Below are 16,493 nucleotides of genomic sequence, written 5' to 3'. Positions count from 1 at the left end.
TTGTGAAATAGGCTCCAGTTGGAAATAACACATGGAACAGAGGTGGCTTCCGTTCGAAATAATAAATGGAAAAGTCTTATTATTTTTTGGGAACAGTAGAAAGCAGATTTTACTTTTAAAGAGTTGGGAAAACTAGTTCTTCATGCACAAGAAATTTCCTGCACAGTACGCCATTCCAGTTTTTCACTATAACTTTTATTTTAACCTAAAAATAATAAATAAAATTGTGTTCTAAATTAAGTGCAACCAATATGTTGTTGTAGAATACATATCACTGTATTAATTCACCTGATACCGGGCATGAGGATGTATTTGAAAGTTTGACCCAAAAATCTCTTATTAGGCAGTATTTCAGACAACACTGATGAAAATATTTGGCATAACATATAGGCAACAGTACATAATTTATTACAATATACATTTGGCTACATATTGTGGTACAGTTATTATTCACTGTTATGAGTACAAGGAATTCAGCCCACTGCTTCAATGACTACTTAGTCCAGTCCACTTAAGTATTAATATGTATTTAAAAGCTCCTCATCAGAGGTTTAATGACCTCTGAATTTTAAATTGCTATGATGCTTTGATCTGCATGCATTATAGATTGCATAAAAACATTAAATATCCAAATCTTTCATAAAACTTTATTTGTTTTCAAGGGCACTTTTTTCACAGGCAGCTGAAAATACAACAATCCATTTAGAGAATCAAGTTTTACCTGTAAGGCTTAATATATGCTGCTAGTACTTTTATCATGCATTGAACCAATCAGCTTCACAAATAAAGTGTCCACAGTCACATAATAGTTCTGACAAAAAAGGCCCGTGTTTATTTATTCTCTGAGAAAAAGATTTTGTATTGTTACTATATCTGATAACAATCCTTGTATTTATGTACTACAAGTTTATGAATATCATACACACGCCCACACCCACACACACAATTTCTAAGACAGTGTCTGTGGTACAAAATTTAGTTTTCTGTGTTTCCCACACCAAATGATAGTCTTTTCTGACGCCTCCACTTTGCTCTTCGGTTTTTAAACCAAACCTAGCAGAAAAGTTAGTTAGTTGTTGACATACTGTGCTTACAATATTTGGGAACTTTTGTTTTCACATAAATAGATGGAACTGCACTAGAAACAATAATAGACATCATTAACAACATTTAATACAAACATTACAAACTGACAAATCTGTATTGCCAAGTGTTTGTCCTCATTCACTCACAAGTGTCATCAGCCACAAATAAAACCCTCTGTTTCTGTGAAAAGCATTAGTAGCCTTTGTTATAAAGTTGAATGTCACAGTAATCTTACCTCTACTCTTTCTTCTCTTAAGTGTGTGCGCTGTGCTAGTTTCTCCCTTGTGTTCACATCTGGATACTGGTTTTGGAGGAACAGCTCCTCCAGTGCATCCAACTGTTCCTCTGTAAAAATGGTGCGGTGACGTCTGGTCCGCCTCTGCACCTGACTAGGTGACTGCTCCTCTCGGTGAGCCTCTCCCAGCCTGCACGAGTCCGATAGCATCACTGGGGGCCATCCGTACTGACAGGCTGCAAGGAGAAGATTCTAATTTGAGATTAAAAAACAGAATAAGTGATACAGATGACAAAACAAATAAATATGTTTTGATGATTTGGTCCTACCTTCGTGAATGAAATCAGTCTGGAATATATCTCCACAGTGAGAGCAGTAGCAGCAGCACAGGCAGGTGTGATGACCTGGGTCTGTCTTTCCTCCAACAGGACACACTACCTCCTTTTTTAGTCCATCACCGCTTGTCCCATATGACTGTGTGTCATTGCCGTTAGGAGGCTTGCTCAGTATGTTTTCAATAGTGAAAGGAAACTTTTGTTTCTCCACTCTTATCAATCCATCCATCTCCAAAAAAGTTCCAATAAAACAAACAATGATCACAGGATATTGATTATGAAACCTTTTCGGTATTTCAGCCTCAGCTGCTCTTCTCCTTCTCCTCTCTCTACAACAGCATGTCTGACCCTTATAGTGAAATTGTGAGGCAAAAAAAAAAGTAAAACTTTAATCCTCCCTATGGACAAGACACATAAAACGGTTGAAACTTAATTCCTAGCTAATCTGGGCAGTTTTGTAAAGAGGTTAGAGAGGACAGCAGATTCAGTTAATCTTGCCTCATTCCTTTCTCTAAAAGAAATCAGATTTCACTGCATAAAATGAGAAGTGGAGCGCCGCTAAGATCCTTATTGTTGAGGTTTTAGAGAAAAGGGGATTGCCTGGTATTAGAAACCTGGATTTAAAGATGAATGTTTTTGGTGTGGCCAGAGACAGGAGTGTATGCTGAATTTAAGGATTATCTTATACATTTATTTTATAAGTTTCTTATTTAGTTTCATAAATCGCAGATCTTAGTATTAGTAATTAGTAGATATGTTCAGTAAATTACACAAACTGTATCAGCACTGACAACGCACAAAAATTACATTCAGTGGGGAGTCGCTAATAAGTGAATATAACTTGCCAGTGCTTGATGTGTGATGACACTAATAGTTTTCTATTACAACACAGATAAACACAAATGGCAAAATCAGAAAAAGGGGTGCCTCCCTGTGGTTTGTATTCTCAATCTGCATCTTGCGCCTTATCTCTGTGGTGCAGTCTTTTCAGAGTGACTTCTTGACAATGTGCACAGGTAAGGTAAAGCTATTACAGGTTAAATTCATTCCCTCAACAAATCCTGTGATTTCATACAAGGCAATATACCTTTTCCCCTCAGAGAATTAATGGATTTCCACAATCTGTCTTAAGCTCCTCTTATAAGGGCTTTTGGAAACAGATAACAATAAACACCATCCCATCCTTTTCACTTGGGTTTAATAGCATCCAGATTGTTGATGTATAGTTTGTGGCACATGTGAGATCACTATCTGAGTTATTGTGGTTCTCAAAAGAAAGAATTGTACCACGTCCACATTGGTTCAAAAAGTTCAAAATTCATTACTGGGGATTAAAATGATAAAGCTTCATTTTGTTGTTGTAAGAACAAAATTTGGTACAAAAGTAAAGTGACAGAAACCACCGCCTTGCCATGATTGATAGAGCTTTTTTGTATTTTTTAGAATATGTTTAGACTGCAATTCTCAATTTGAAGACATTATCATCCAGAAAGTTCAATCCGACACCTTGCTGAGTTTTAAATGGCCCCTCGAAATGAAATGTAAAGAAATATAAGGAAAGAATTTATATAAAGGACGCAGTACTGATGAAGTGAACTGCTTTCTATCTCCCTCTCATTAGAAACAAAAATCCACCATGCACTAGTCCAGATATAGTGACAAATATTCACACCAAGCTGTGATGTGATGCTAGATTTTGAAGATAGTTATTTCAGTAAAATATCAAACAATCACCACAACAGTTGTGCTGAACTGTAAGATTATTTTCAGTCAAATTAATATGTATCTGTTGACATCAGATGTTAAATGACTGGTCAACTAAGCGGGTCAGTGGGTGGAAACATGAAAACAATAATAAGAGAGACAAATTTAATCAGTACAATTTAAACAGGACACACAAGATTATAAATACACACACACCCTGGCTGCTGATAAATGAGCGAAGAACCCTGCATGGCACGAGACTATTTACATGTGAAAAAGCTCAGTGTCTCTACTTACTGCTGGACCGGGGCCCAAGGCCTGCTGAGGAATCAGAGATTGCAGCTGTGTGACCAGGAAATGCAGGGGATCAACCATCCCATCTGTGTTTCTTTTTTTTCAGACTTGAGCAGAAAAACCCAGTAACTGTTGAAGAGTCACAAAACCCCTGCCAGATAAAAATACCCCGAGGACTTGAGAGGAATTAGGAAAACCATTGTGTGGTTAAGGTAGCCCCACATCTTTAAGTAATCTAAATACAAATAACATCTTTCTCTCCTCTTTTTTATAATACCTTCCCCCTGGAATCTGAACATGAGCTCTAGGATCTTAGTGTGTTTGTCTAGCTTCAGCATCTCCTTGCACACTTTCTGAATTTAGGGGGTGTTTAACTCACTTGGGGGTGTTAAACCTTTGACAATACATTGTGGTATTTTACAGAATTGCAAAAAAATACATATTGCTTATTAGGTTAAACTAATATGTAGACTGCATTTTTTACAGGCACATGTCACCAACGATGAATCTCTCTGTATACGTAATTACTCAAACCACTTTTCAATTTAATAATCAGCTTATGTTAGTGTTATGTGTATCAGTCCTTTCTATTATATCCAACCTTGTTTGGAATTTGTTTACGTCGTTTTTTTTGGATATTTTCATAAGCAAAAAACAATGCATTTTATGTATGTACACTCATTTGTTCCCAGCCTCCTTGATTTCTAGCCTCTTTAAATGGAGCTGCAATGAAGATGTCTTCTTGTGAGCCTTGTCCATAAATGTGGAGAAAAGTTGTAAGCGTTCAACGGTGTTCTTACCTACCCACCGAATTAAAGATATTGTAGTATTTACCCCCCTACATTTTACTTACAGCTATTTTTGTTGTTTGTTTATTCAACTAAATGTCTTTTACCAGCTGTTGTGTTTTTGATCCACACTAAAGAGATTTTTTGGCTCTAATTTAAACAATTACAATGAATGCGTTGCATAAATTGTTTATGAGGCACATGCGGAACAACTCTGGACATAGCTGAGCAGAGAACTATTCTTACTGCAGTACTTACTTACCTACTGCAGTAAAAGTATACTATAAAGAATATCTTTAGTACTTTAAATTGAGTAAAGAGAAGTGTTAGGCTCCTTCCATTCTCGGTTAGAAGAGCGCAGAAGTAATCGAAGCCAACGCAGAGTCGTGCTCCCCCCTGTGGTAGAAGACTACAATGGGCCCCTGTTGAACGGCAAAGCGTTGGAGCGCGGCAGACAGCCCGCCACTCGCGATAACTCGCGTTAAGGCAGCAGCTGGGCGGAAAAGGCGGGAGAGTAATGCCGCTTCCGCGTCAGCGCAGCACAGACAGCAGTCGGGCAAAATGGACGATAAGTTAATATTGGCAGTATTTAATTACCCAGAGCTGTACAATGTAACTTTACCGAACTACCGCTCCACAGAAAGTCGGGCGAATGCTTGGCGAAGCATCAGTACCGAACTCGGTATCCCATGTGAGTATTTGTTTTTTGTTAATCACAACTTTACCGCTAGTTATTATTGGCTCAATGTTGGCGTGGACGACCAAACAGACAGAAAACATGAGATTTCTGGTGTTTCCGGGAGTTGTGAGTACTTCACGCGTTCATTGCAGGAAATGTGTTGCTTTGAAAAAAATTACCTGCGTGAACACAGCCCCGTGGTGAGGCTGCAGACGCGCGTACCGTGCTAGCGGTAGCAGACATAGGCCGCGTTGCACTGAACGGCACGGTCCGGGTCCTCTGCTGCACCGCCAGCCGCGTGTCCAACACGGCACAGCGTAGGCAGACACACGCTCAGCATCACGGACTCGCCGTCTGCCGAGCGGCGTGTCCTTCGTCTCGCTCCTTTATACCGCGAGGTCCATATAAACCTGAAGCTTGTCGAAGTCTGGTGGTGGCGGAGACAATGTCAGAGTGAGGAGGCGGAGGCCACTAGCCTGAACTATAACCAGGTGCACGGAGTCATAGAGAACGAGGAAGGCGGCATGAAATAACTGCGACCTGAAGACACTGTGCAGAAACACACTAAATAGTACAAAATAAAACAAATAATAGTTATGCAGTCTTGACTTTATTTTATTAAGTCTTGTCTACTCTAATGTACTTGAAGATTTTCTTATATATATCTAAATAAAATACAGTACTTTGTTAGCTTTGTAAATACATCAGACCTGCCACAATATCTGTTTATCTAGATCATGTTGTTCACACATTAGTGGCAAATGAAGATATTGTTTCGAGTCTACACCCAGACATACGCAATACCCAACACAAATTTTGAAGCCAGTCACAAATTATTAATTGAGTTTTTGCTTTTATAATTTTTTTATATCTCAATCAACTTATTAACTGTAAGTTTGGAGCATAAATGCCAGCTGTTGTCTCTTTGTGTCAAAGATGCTTAGTCTCTGTTGCTGATCAAAATTAACCATGTCATATTTCTTGTGCTTTCCTTTTTTAAATACTGTTTTTAACATTACGTTTCTAGCTGAGGAGTGCAAAAGAAAATGGAAGAACATGAGAGACCGTTACTTGAAGGAAGTCCGAATGGAGATCAAAAGCAAGAAGCAAGGAGATATTGTACCAAGTAGATGGAAATATAGACAACTTATGAATTTTATTGCACCGTTTACTGGATCAAGAAGTGGAGTGGCAGACATCTGTAGCAACAATAATGATGACCATGACAATCCTGACAATGATTCTGGCAGTGCGGAGGGAGAAACCACACCATCTGAGACAGTCAAGACGCCACAGACCACCATGAAAGTTCCTGCAAGTCAACCTGACCTCAAACCACAGGTACCATTTGGGTCACAGCTCCCTTCAATTTCTCAGGATGCACAGATGGCCCAGCTGGCTGTTATGGCCAAAGTGCCATCAAGCCCACAGATTACATCTATCAGCAAAACTGGACGTAAACGGCGTCTAATTCCAGAGTCAGTTACCCCAGCCTCTTCTCAAAGTACACCATCCCCTACAAAATGGCTGGTCAAAGACAATGAGACCTCACTTCCCACTAGGCCAAGGGATGAGGATGAACTGTTTCTGCTTAGCTTTGTCCCCGCACTAAAGAGACTTGCCCCACAGAAAAGATGCGAGACAAAAATAAAGATACAGCAGATAATGTATGAAGCAGAGTTCAACGTTGCACAACCAGAATCTAAAGAGAAACAGATGGAACCAGAAACACAGGACTAGGCCAAACTGACTTTTTGTACTTTATTGTTTTCTAACAACCTCCTTCATAAAATGATTAAAAAAATATTTTTTACAGCACAAAGTGGTTGAATTGTATCAGTTTTTCAAATGAAAACTTAGCAATGAAAAATAACAGAACCTTATGGACTCAGCCGTGAGCAGGTCAGTTAATTGGCTTAATTAATATTTGTTAATATTATTTATAATAATATTATTGTTAATATTATTTAAGTACTGGAACTCTTACAGGTTCATAGGAAAATAGACAGATGACAATTGACCTCTTTATTTACACAGCCTGAGAGTAAATTCACGTTTAGATAAGTGGTTTCATGTTTAACCAATCCCCATTTAAATCTGTAATAATATAGTATTTTACATTCAATTACAGTAATGTACAATAAATGGAGTTTAAAAAAGTTACAATTTTGAGCAGAGCAGAACACTGTTTCATAAATCAATTTTCAGCTGCTATCATGTTGCAATACAGTAGTTTTAAATCTAATCTAAAATACAGCAACAATGTATGACTTTAATTTCACACAGTATCAGTACACAGTATGGGGAATTTTGAAAATCAACTGCATAAGTTCAGAAAGCAGGTTTAATGAAGACTCTTCAGTTTGTTAACCTGAGTTCATGAAAACAGTAATTATTTCCAGGAAGAGAGATGACTAACTTCTTATGGCCATACAGTAGATATAAAAGTGCAGAATGTATGGGACTGCTGTAAATAAATGCTTTAATTTGTACATGTTCAAATGCTGCATATATTTCAGAGAAAAATAAAAAATCCTGAAATGAATAGTAGTCTTAACTAATATCTATTACTATATTGTTGATAATAATCAATATTTTATCTGAGGGCAACATGGTGGTGGATTGGTGAGCACTACTGCCTTATAACTAGAAGATCCCTTGTTCAAAATCGACTGGCTGGCCGTAGCCTTAGCGTGTAGAGTTTGCATGTCCCCCCCCATGCTTGTGTGGATTTCCTCCATGTACTCTGGTTTTCTTTCCACAGTCCAAAGACATGCACGTTAGCTTAATTAGTGACTCTAAATCCCGAGTAGCAGTGATTGCGAATGGTTTTCTGTCTTTGTATGTGTTTCTGTGTTTTCGTTATATAAATTGGTGACCTATCCAGGGTGTACCCTCTCTCTTGCTCAATGAACGCTAGGATAGACTGGTAGACCACTATGACCCTAAACTGGACAAGAAGTTAAAGATAAAGGATGGATGAATAGATCTTATATGATCAACCATCAATGCAACTTCAAATATTACGCATCTTAGATTAATGCTGAACAGACAATAAGCTCTGTACACTGTCTTTATAACACTGAGACTGTATACATAAAGACAACTGGGACATCGTCAATCCATCCCTTGTAGCACTCACAGTTCACTTCCTGTACTAATCTATGATAAAACTGTTTAGACATAGAACAGTAAATAATAATATATAATGTTGTAACTGATTAAACTGTAAGAATGTTTCTATCGTATCAAAAAAACTTGAATATTTCTGAGTGTATTTTAGTGAATCAATTCAGAAGTCAGAGTTATGTTCAGAGTTTGTTAAACCTGCTTTCTAGAGCAGGCTATAGGTGCAGCAAAATAAAAACCAATAACAAACAAGAATCTAAACAAAGGTGACTATTAAAATGTAAAGTGAAAAAGCAGAAAGAATGACCCCTTCCATTCTCATTTACCTTTATGTCTCTGATTGCAAAATTAGCAACAACAGAAAGACAGACGTGCATGTAGATATCCAAGGGGAGAGGTTTTGGGAAAGTTTGGGTAAAAAAAATATATCAAGAAGAAATTAAACTCAGGGTGTGCTACTCTAAGGAAACCTAGATAACTGTTATTGACATTCTCCTTCAAAGCTGTTTTCCTTACATTTCTACAGATGATGGAAAAAAGAAATCAAGGAACTAAAAATGCATTGAGGCACAATCATGCTGACATAAACTGTTGTGATATACCACAATTTCTCACTTTGTCAAAAGTTTTAAGTTGAGTTAACGCAAAATGTTGTTTTTAAATGCGTTTATGCAATTAGCAGCCAAAACATAATCACCAGAGCAACAAACAAGAAGAGTCGAGACAGAAACTGTTCGTCCATGTGCTGTGGTGTCCCAGGGGCTGCTGTTTTGGGAAATTTTTTCACAGAGGTTACTTCTTGTGATGATGATAAAATAGAGTGGTTAAGGTAAAGTGTGTAAAAAATAGAAATACCTGGAGGAGGTCTTCCATCATTTATGTTAAAAGCTGTAGCAAAAATACCAAATGGAAAGGCTCCGATCCCAAATGACATTTGGAAGCCCCCATCTCCAAAGCCAAACCCTTGAAATCCCTGTAAAACATGTTGTTTCCTCATTAATTACAAAATGTGTGTAAATTCTTCACAGTCATGTCTTTACAATATCTGAGATAAACTTTTGCATACAGTTAGCGAGATGTAACATAAGGGGCAGTATAGTTTATATTCATTCCCTAGAGACACCTTTGCAAGTCTGCTCATAGCATCTAATGGATCCCATGGGGTGGGAAACATCTTTTTGCTAATCAAAAAGCAAGTTTACATCATTCTTTGTAATACTTTCATCATAAATGTGCAATGTTACTCATAAAGGTACTGATCCAGCACAAAAATCACAAAATCCTATTTTGTTATTAGAATGAAGGTAAACTTGTGCATAGCACTTACACCACGGGTTTCAGGCTCAGGCCTTTGCCCTTGTGGTCGAGGGGGTGTTCTTTCTCTAAAACAACAAAACAAAAAAGTCATGACACTGATTTGAATCTTTTGAATATTTATAACCTTTTAGAAAAAGCAACTAGTAATATTAATTATCGCACTAAAAAGCTGAATTGCCATTACCAAAAACAAAAATTTATGAGCAGCTTTGTGATTACATAGTATGATATGTTAAGAGTCAGCATGACCCCTAATACTACACAAAACTACCCACCTGGGATCCTGTTGACCTGTGCTTCCACGTCCATATAAGGGGATAACCTTGTCTCGACTGATGCCAGCCTTACATACTGGACATACTTGTCTGTTAGGTCTGGTCTCCAACCACTGCATAAGGATAAAAAGATATTAAAGAGCGAACTACTTACATTTAGTATTATAAGTATTATTATTGACAACAAAGACAAGGTTTGGCTTACCTGATGCAAACAAGGCCAACTAATGAAGAGATGCAAAGGGGGATAAAAGTGGAGGTGTTGGACAGGAAATAAGACTTGATTAGTTATACAATGTGCTAGAACAGCCTGACCATCCAAAATATACAACACAAAGAATTAAAGAAATTGCATCCAGACATCAATAATAAAAGATGAAGCAAAGCTAAATTTAAAAAAATGGGGACACAAGAGAAATAGCCTTCTGTTTTGGAATTTAACTTCTCTTTTAATGAATAACAAACCTATTCTGCCACTGCTACTGTCGAACCACATGCTCAAGACCTGAGCTGTTGGAAAGGACTGAAGCGGTGGTGGATTTCATTCAAAGAGGTGGACCTAGCTAAATGGAAAGTTCCATAGTCCTGACCAAGTTAACTTACATTAAAATATACACTTTGCCATAACTTCAAGTAAAGTAATAAAAAGTAATAACTACTGTAAGAAGAAGAATAACAAACATTGTTTTTTTATTTTTAGATTAATTCAAAAGGAATGTCAAGCAATATTTGGTATTATTCCTTCCTCGTAGTCCACACTTTGTAAACATTACAGTTTTAGTGCAGGTTTTCTTTTCAGACATGCTGAGTAGTCTTTAAATGCTGACTAGGGCTTAATAAGCAAAACTGAAGACAAAAATCTAGGAGAGTAACCTACCAAAAGAGGTGTCCACATAAACTGATCACTGCATCCTTTGCGGTGTCCAGACATATGTTACACTCGAAAGTGCTGTCCTGGTTACCACTGTCGGCTGCAGTTGAGCTGCTGGATCCGGGACTCGGGTTTTCCGTGGCCGCGGTAAAACCAGATGCTGGAGGGGGGGCAGCGTTGGCCATTTAAATACAGCTGCACTTCACAAATAGGTACAGATGAAGTGACTCCGCTGCCACCCAGCGCTTTAAAACATGCACATAAGGGGACCCAGTGGCTAACGTTAGAGCTTCTGGCTAACAGATGAGAGAACGCGAGAGGCTAAATTTGAAACGAATAACCATTAAAAGGAGGAATGAAATCAAATAGCCCCGTCAGCTGCTAGCAAGCTAACGTACTTAGCTCCAGTTAGAAACGGCGTCGTTATGGATGAGCTAACGTTGGCAAGCGAACACGACAAAGTCCAATTACATTTTAAAATATGACATCATAATGAACAAGAAGGGAAAATCGAGGCTGTGGTTGCTTTGGAGCTGAAAATCTTAACTTGTTGAGAGAAGTTGGATATTTCCTTACAGACGGTTGCATCACACAGCCACAGCGGCGACCGGTAGTAGATCCTGAGGGACAGGGGGCGTTACTGTTGGCCCGTTATGTTTGTGGTGATATCTGAGGTCGGATATTTAAAATTCTCCCTAGAAAGATATATAATAACGCAACAATGGCCGGTACCTAGACGATTATACACCGGCCAAATCTAAGTGCAGTATGGTATTGTCTACAAAAATATGTTGTCATACATTATAAATTTGCCTATCTTTGAACAGTATATACATGGAACAATATTAAAATGTCAATTAAGTAGTCAGAAATCTCAAATTACTTTGTAGCTTTGAACGCAGCATTTGACTTCTCTGAGATTGGTTTTAGAGTCTACAGTAATTAGTCTGCGGAGTTTGGAATAGCATACTTGACCCTGCAAACCTGTACATTTAAGTTTGTATACTGTACAAAAGAAACTAGGTCTGATTCCTTATGTTTGTCTGTAATTGTTATTTTGTATCTTGCGCTTATGGCCTTCAACGCCACTAGGGGGTAGTACAACAGGCTGTGCATACAACCCTGGTGCGACTCGCTTCATAAAGTTTAATTAAACAAAATTGGGGTAATTAATTTTCATTGGTACGTGGATATATACACTGAAATCAAAAACCAATTGCTAATTAATGTTTTCTTGACTTTTTTATTTCATGTTTTTCTTAAACCTCTTGTGTGTGTTTGCCAGCATGTTTCAGTGAAACCAAAACCAGTTTCTTAACTCTCTTTTACAATACATCTCTAATTTTTCAATGTCGATAGAGCAATGCTAACAGGTTTAATATAGGCTATTTATCAACTTTAGATAGGATAACGAATATAACACAGAACAACAACATAGCTTCACAATATCTTTGTACAGAACTTGCCAAAATATTAAAAATTATTTATGTCATTAATTTGGATTTCTTTGGTGAATCCACCGAATTTACCAAATACAAAACAAACAAGAAAAAATGTGTAGCACTTCATAGATTATCAAAATCATTAAAAGTTTCAGTTTAATTATGTTTTACTTAAAGTTAAATCAAACAAGTTCTAAGAGACAGATATAGATATAATACATATAATCATAGATATAACAGACAAAATAAAAGATACACAATGTAACACAGCACCTCAGCATCTTGGCAGCTGCTCTAACTAGGTCACAACATCCACAAATTATCATAGTGTTGAATGAACACCTGTCTAAAACAGTATTAGCAAAAAATACATTTTAAAGGAAGGAACGTTTAGATTGAACTATATTAGCTGTACCCTAAAAAACATCTGGATGTATAGAAATACACAAGAAATGTATTTTTTCACACAAAACAATAAAAAAAAGATTTTTTTTGAAAGAGACTTAAAAAATAGAAGAGGCTGACCAACATAGTCCAAATGTGATTACTGGGGCATAAAAACGTTGAATGGTCTCACACTTATACTGCACTTTTTTACCTTTTCAACATGTGAAGAGGAGGTGGAGCTGGGGATCAAACCCACAACCCATTGCTTGATACAAGACTGGTCTACCTCCTGAGGCACAGTTGCCCGTAGTTTGATTTTGTTTAAATGTCAATGAGAATTTATCGTTATAATAATTAAATAATCACATTTCCAAACATGGAGTAAACGACAGTATATAGTAAAATAAAGACATTCATCACTTAGCATGCTATAACATATCATTTTGTCAATACCGCCTATCTTGATAACCATGTTCTATACTATGAATTACTCCATGTTCTTCATAATGAATGTTTAAACATCAGATAACCTCCCTTGACTTAGATTTTGAGTGACTGACACCACCTGAACGTAACTCCTCTTGCATTGCAGCTTCTATCCTTGATGTCAAAGACTGTCTTAGGATTTGTTTAAAGTCATTGCCAATGAACACATACAGAACTGGGGATAGGAAGCTGTTTGCTGCAGCCAGGGTGGCCCCCGCTTTTAGGCCGCTTTGAAGTACGTCCAGGCTCTGGTTCTTTAAGTCCATTTCAAGAAGAACAAAAGTGTGGTATGGCACCCAGCAGAAGAAAAATGACAAGATGAGTGCCAACATGACTTTGTAAGGTTTTGTTGACTTGATGGTCAAGTTTCTCAGCTTCACACCAAGTACTGAGCAGGAGAACACAATTATTAGGAAAGGAATCAGAAACCCACAGATAAATCGTGTTAGAACTACTGCCTTGTGCCTGGATTGGTCCTTGTAATCTGTGTAGCACTGAGTGACTGAGTCATGAATTGTAATTTGTCTGTAAAGTATTGAGGGTAACGTTAGCAGTGCAGAAAGGAACCACATGACGACTACAAGCCCAAAAGCTTTTCTTACTGTCCGATGGTTATGTGACCAAACAGGAAATGAAATCATTATACAGCGATCAGCACTGATCAGAACCAACAGAAACACACTGCTGTACATGTTGAGAAACAGGGCGGAGGAGGTGATCTTGCAAAAGACCAGTCCGAATGGCCAGTGTGAGGTTATCATATAGAAAATTTCCAGCGTCAGAAAGAAACAGAACAACAAGTCTGAAATGGCCAGACTAAGGTACCAGGTGGTTAAGACTGTTCTTTTCATTTTCCATCCACAGATCCAGATCACTAACAAATTTCCTCCAATGCCCATAACAGATATAAGAATATTGACTGCCACCAGAACATGAGTCAAAGAAGAATGAGAACTACTAAAATTTAGTACACCAGCAGTGGCAATGTGTTTCTCAGTGTCATTGCCTGGATTGTAGTCATCGTATTGAATATAATCAAAATCCATCCTTGTTACTTTTCCTGTAATATGAAGCACAAAGTCTTTCTTTAAAAATACGTACACATTTAAACACATAATTAAAAATGTTCACACATATATCAAAAAAGTATTTTAGTCATATAGTCATAGAAGCAAATATATTTAAGTACTCACGTTACACCCCAATATGCGAAAACAATAACTAGAAAGTGACTTCTTCCCTTGTCTCTTGGTGGTGGTTGCAAATTCTCACTTCTGCTTCCTGGACTTTGCTACCGACGTCAGTGATAAAAGCTATAAGAACTGACATGTAATGGAATGATGACTTCTCATATTTTGTTTGTGGGTGAGACAAACGTTTTAAAAGGGTTGATGCTGGAGTTAAAATAATGTTAAAAAGTGTTTTCAGATAGTTTTAGATGGAAGTTTGAAGTCTTACAACGGCCTACAACTACACTGATGCAATACAATTAGGAGAACCCCTAATTTTGCACAACCATTTTACCAGAAATGTGACGAAGGAAAAAATATGTTCTAAAAACATTTTTAGAACATTTTATTAAGTAATAAAAATGTCAACAGAAACAAACAAACGTCTGAGAACAAACAACTTGTTACACATCTAAAGAGTATATAATACAATAGTTGGTAGAATTAGTGATGTGTGATTATTGTTAATACTTGGTAGAAAATGCAAATTATGTTAGATGATTACAAACTTAATAAAGTATACCTAATTGTGAATCATTTTCCCACTGTGAAGCTAAACAATACTAATCTATCAGATGGTTACTACATGTCACTACCAATAACTGTTTCTAAATATTTTATCTTTTTTATTTATAAAAAGCAGAACCAGTTGTAAGTCTTGTAGCCTTAAAGACAAAGAAATCCAGCAATAAGAGGAAGTATTTGGTTTGGATCTTTTAGATCTTCACCATGTTATCTCAAAGTGTAAAGCCACAACGTATATACCTGTAGACAAGAGTCAGCATGGGCACTCAGAGCAGTTTGCAGCTAAACGCATCAAAATGATATAACTGTGTACAGAGATGGTAGAAGTACACAAACTCAATACTCAAGTAAAAATGAGTATTGGCCTGAAAATATTTGAATTTGAAGTACGACTTCAGATACAGTATGTAAAAACTACACATGCAAGCATAGATATAGGTGAAATTCCTCATCATCATATCACAACCCATGGAAAGGTGGTGGTGTTTGTTTTTTATTAAGGTTTTCAATCAAGTTAATTAAGCAATATAACTACTTATGGGTAATAATAAATATTTGCCCTTATCATTATAATTCTTTTCTTTTATTAAGAAATTCAGCTTTTCTGTTTACATTTTCCACAAAAATGTTGATGCAAGCAAATATGTAGTTCCCTAAAAAACATCATATGATGCTCTTGTGTAACAAAAGATGCTAAGTAAATAATTATTAGACAATCATCAAGAGGAAGTAGTCATTTATATTCTAGAGCCCATAACCTTATTTGAATCATATGTATTACTGTATGTTACTAGTAGGTAACATTTAACTAGTTAATGATAACAGAAAGAAATGATGAGTTGACGCTGTAATACCTAAGTAATCTGAAACACAATAATTTCAAGAAAGGTTGAGGTAGATCAGTGGTAGAGCATTGGGTTGGGATGCAGAAGGCCATGGACTTGAATCCCACCCCACCAGGCTTGGCCCCACACAGCCACCATGGGCCAGAGACTTTGTTGCTTTGCTTGTTGATATCTTTAAGGGTTTTGGTTGAATTTATGACATTTGAAAACACCCCGTCGTTACTTATTGAAACTATAAAATTACAATTATAAAACACAAACATATAAAATGAGGAAATTAAGTGGTTGGAAATGTAAAATACAAAGTAAATTGAAAATTGGAAATTTACAAAGCTGTTTATATGCACAAATATAAGACAGAAATGTTATGAAACAATTGATTCTATAAAAGGTTAAAGGTTAGGTTAAAAATGTATTTTGCAGGTTGGCTAAAGAGGGAAAGAATGAAATTGGGTTATTTCTGTCCATTACATCTTATGCAAACTGCATTTGCCAAATTGAAAAACAAAATAAAATAAAATATGTTCTCTTCCATTAAACAGTTTCTTGAGTAGGGTAATATATCACTACCATAAAACATTGTTACCTGTTTTAGCACATCACTTCAAAGAAATCACACAAATAATTTATATTTAGGTTATGTCTTTTAACAAAAGGTGGAACTTGTAATTTTTGTGTTAGTACAATTTTTATCTGATATTCTCCATGATATTGCCTAGTTGAAGTCATTACATTTAGAATACCCTAAACATCTGTAGAGGGAATATCGTTTCTTATGATGGTGTTTTTGTTCTGCTTGTTATTAATCTTATAATTGTTGACGTAGTTTAATTAACATTGTCAGTGAGTGGATTTCTTTACAGAGA

General features: G+C 36.8%; 4 protein-coding genes across 4 annotated transcripts; 1 reads left to right on the top strand and 3 right to left on the bottom strand.

Annotated features, from left to right (window-relative positions):
* Window positions 1–448: 448 nt before the first annotated feature.
* On the bottom strand, window positions 449–5,034 carry LOC137104099 (homeobox protein goosecoid-2). Its single transcript, XM_067484939.1, has 3 exons — window positions 1,651–5,034; window positions 1,322–1,557; window positions 449–1,053 (listed from the first exon to the last, which is right to left on the bottom strand). The coding sequence occupies exons 1-3, from the start codon at window positions 1,883–1,885 to the stop codon at window positions 976–978; spliced, it is 549 nt and encodes a 182-aa protein (XP_067341040.1). The 5' UTR covers window positions 1,886–5,034; the 3' UTR covers window positions 449–975.
* Window positions 4,926–6,943, top strand: LOC137104095 (transcription factor Adf-1-like). Its single transcript, XM_067484936.1, has 2 exons — window positions 4,926–5,133; window positions 6,149–6,943. The coding sequence occupies exons 1-2, from the start codon at window positions 5,004–5,006 to the stop codon at window positions 6,859–6,861; spliced, it is 843 nt and encodes a 280-aa protein (XP_067341037.1). The 5' UTR covers window positions 4,926–5,003; the 3' UTR covers window positions 6,862–6,943.
* Window positions 6,869–11,346, bottom strand: rnf185 (ring finger protein 185). The gene is made up of 6 exons (XM_067484937.1): window positions 10,720–11,346; window positions 10,048–10,066; window positions 9,843–9,955; window positions 9,578–9,632; window positions 9,106–9,223; window positions 6,869–9,015 (listed from the first exon to the last, which is right to left on the bottom strand). The coding sequence occupies exons 1-6, from the start codon at window positions 10,896–10,898 to the stop codon at window positions 8,918–8,920; spliced, it is 582 nt and encodes a 193-aa protein (XP_067341038.1). The 5' UTR covers window positions 10,899–11,346; the 3' UTR covers window positions 6,869–8,917.
* An 863-nt stretch (window positions 11,347–12,209) lies between these two features.
* On the bottom strand, window positions 12,210–14,470 carry LOC137104093 (chemerin-like receptor 1). Its single transcript, XM_067484934.1, has 2 exons — window positions 14,222–14,470; window positions 12,210–14,088 (listed from the first exon to the last, which is right to left on the bottom strand). The coding sequence occupies exon 2, from the start codon at window positions 14,072–14,074 to the stop codon at window positions 13,064–13,066; it is 1,011 nt and encodes a 336-aa protein (XP_067341035.1). The 5' UTR covers window positions 14,075–14,088; window positions 14,222–14,470; the 3' UTR covers window positions 12,210–13,063.
* Between the last annotated feature and the right edge of the window lie 2,023 nt (window positions 14,471–16,493).

This window comes from Channa argus, chromosome 18, assembly GCF_033026475.1.
Source record: "Channa argus isolate prfri chromosome 18, Channa argus male v1.0, whole genome shotgun sequence".
In the NCBI taxonomy this organism is placed as follows: Eukaryota; Metazoa; Chordata; class Actinopteri; order Anabantiformes; family Channidae; genus Channa; species Channa argus.
The sequence above is the reverse complement of the archived record's forward strand: the minus strand, read 5'-3'. Positions and strand labels throughout refer to the sequence as shown.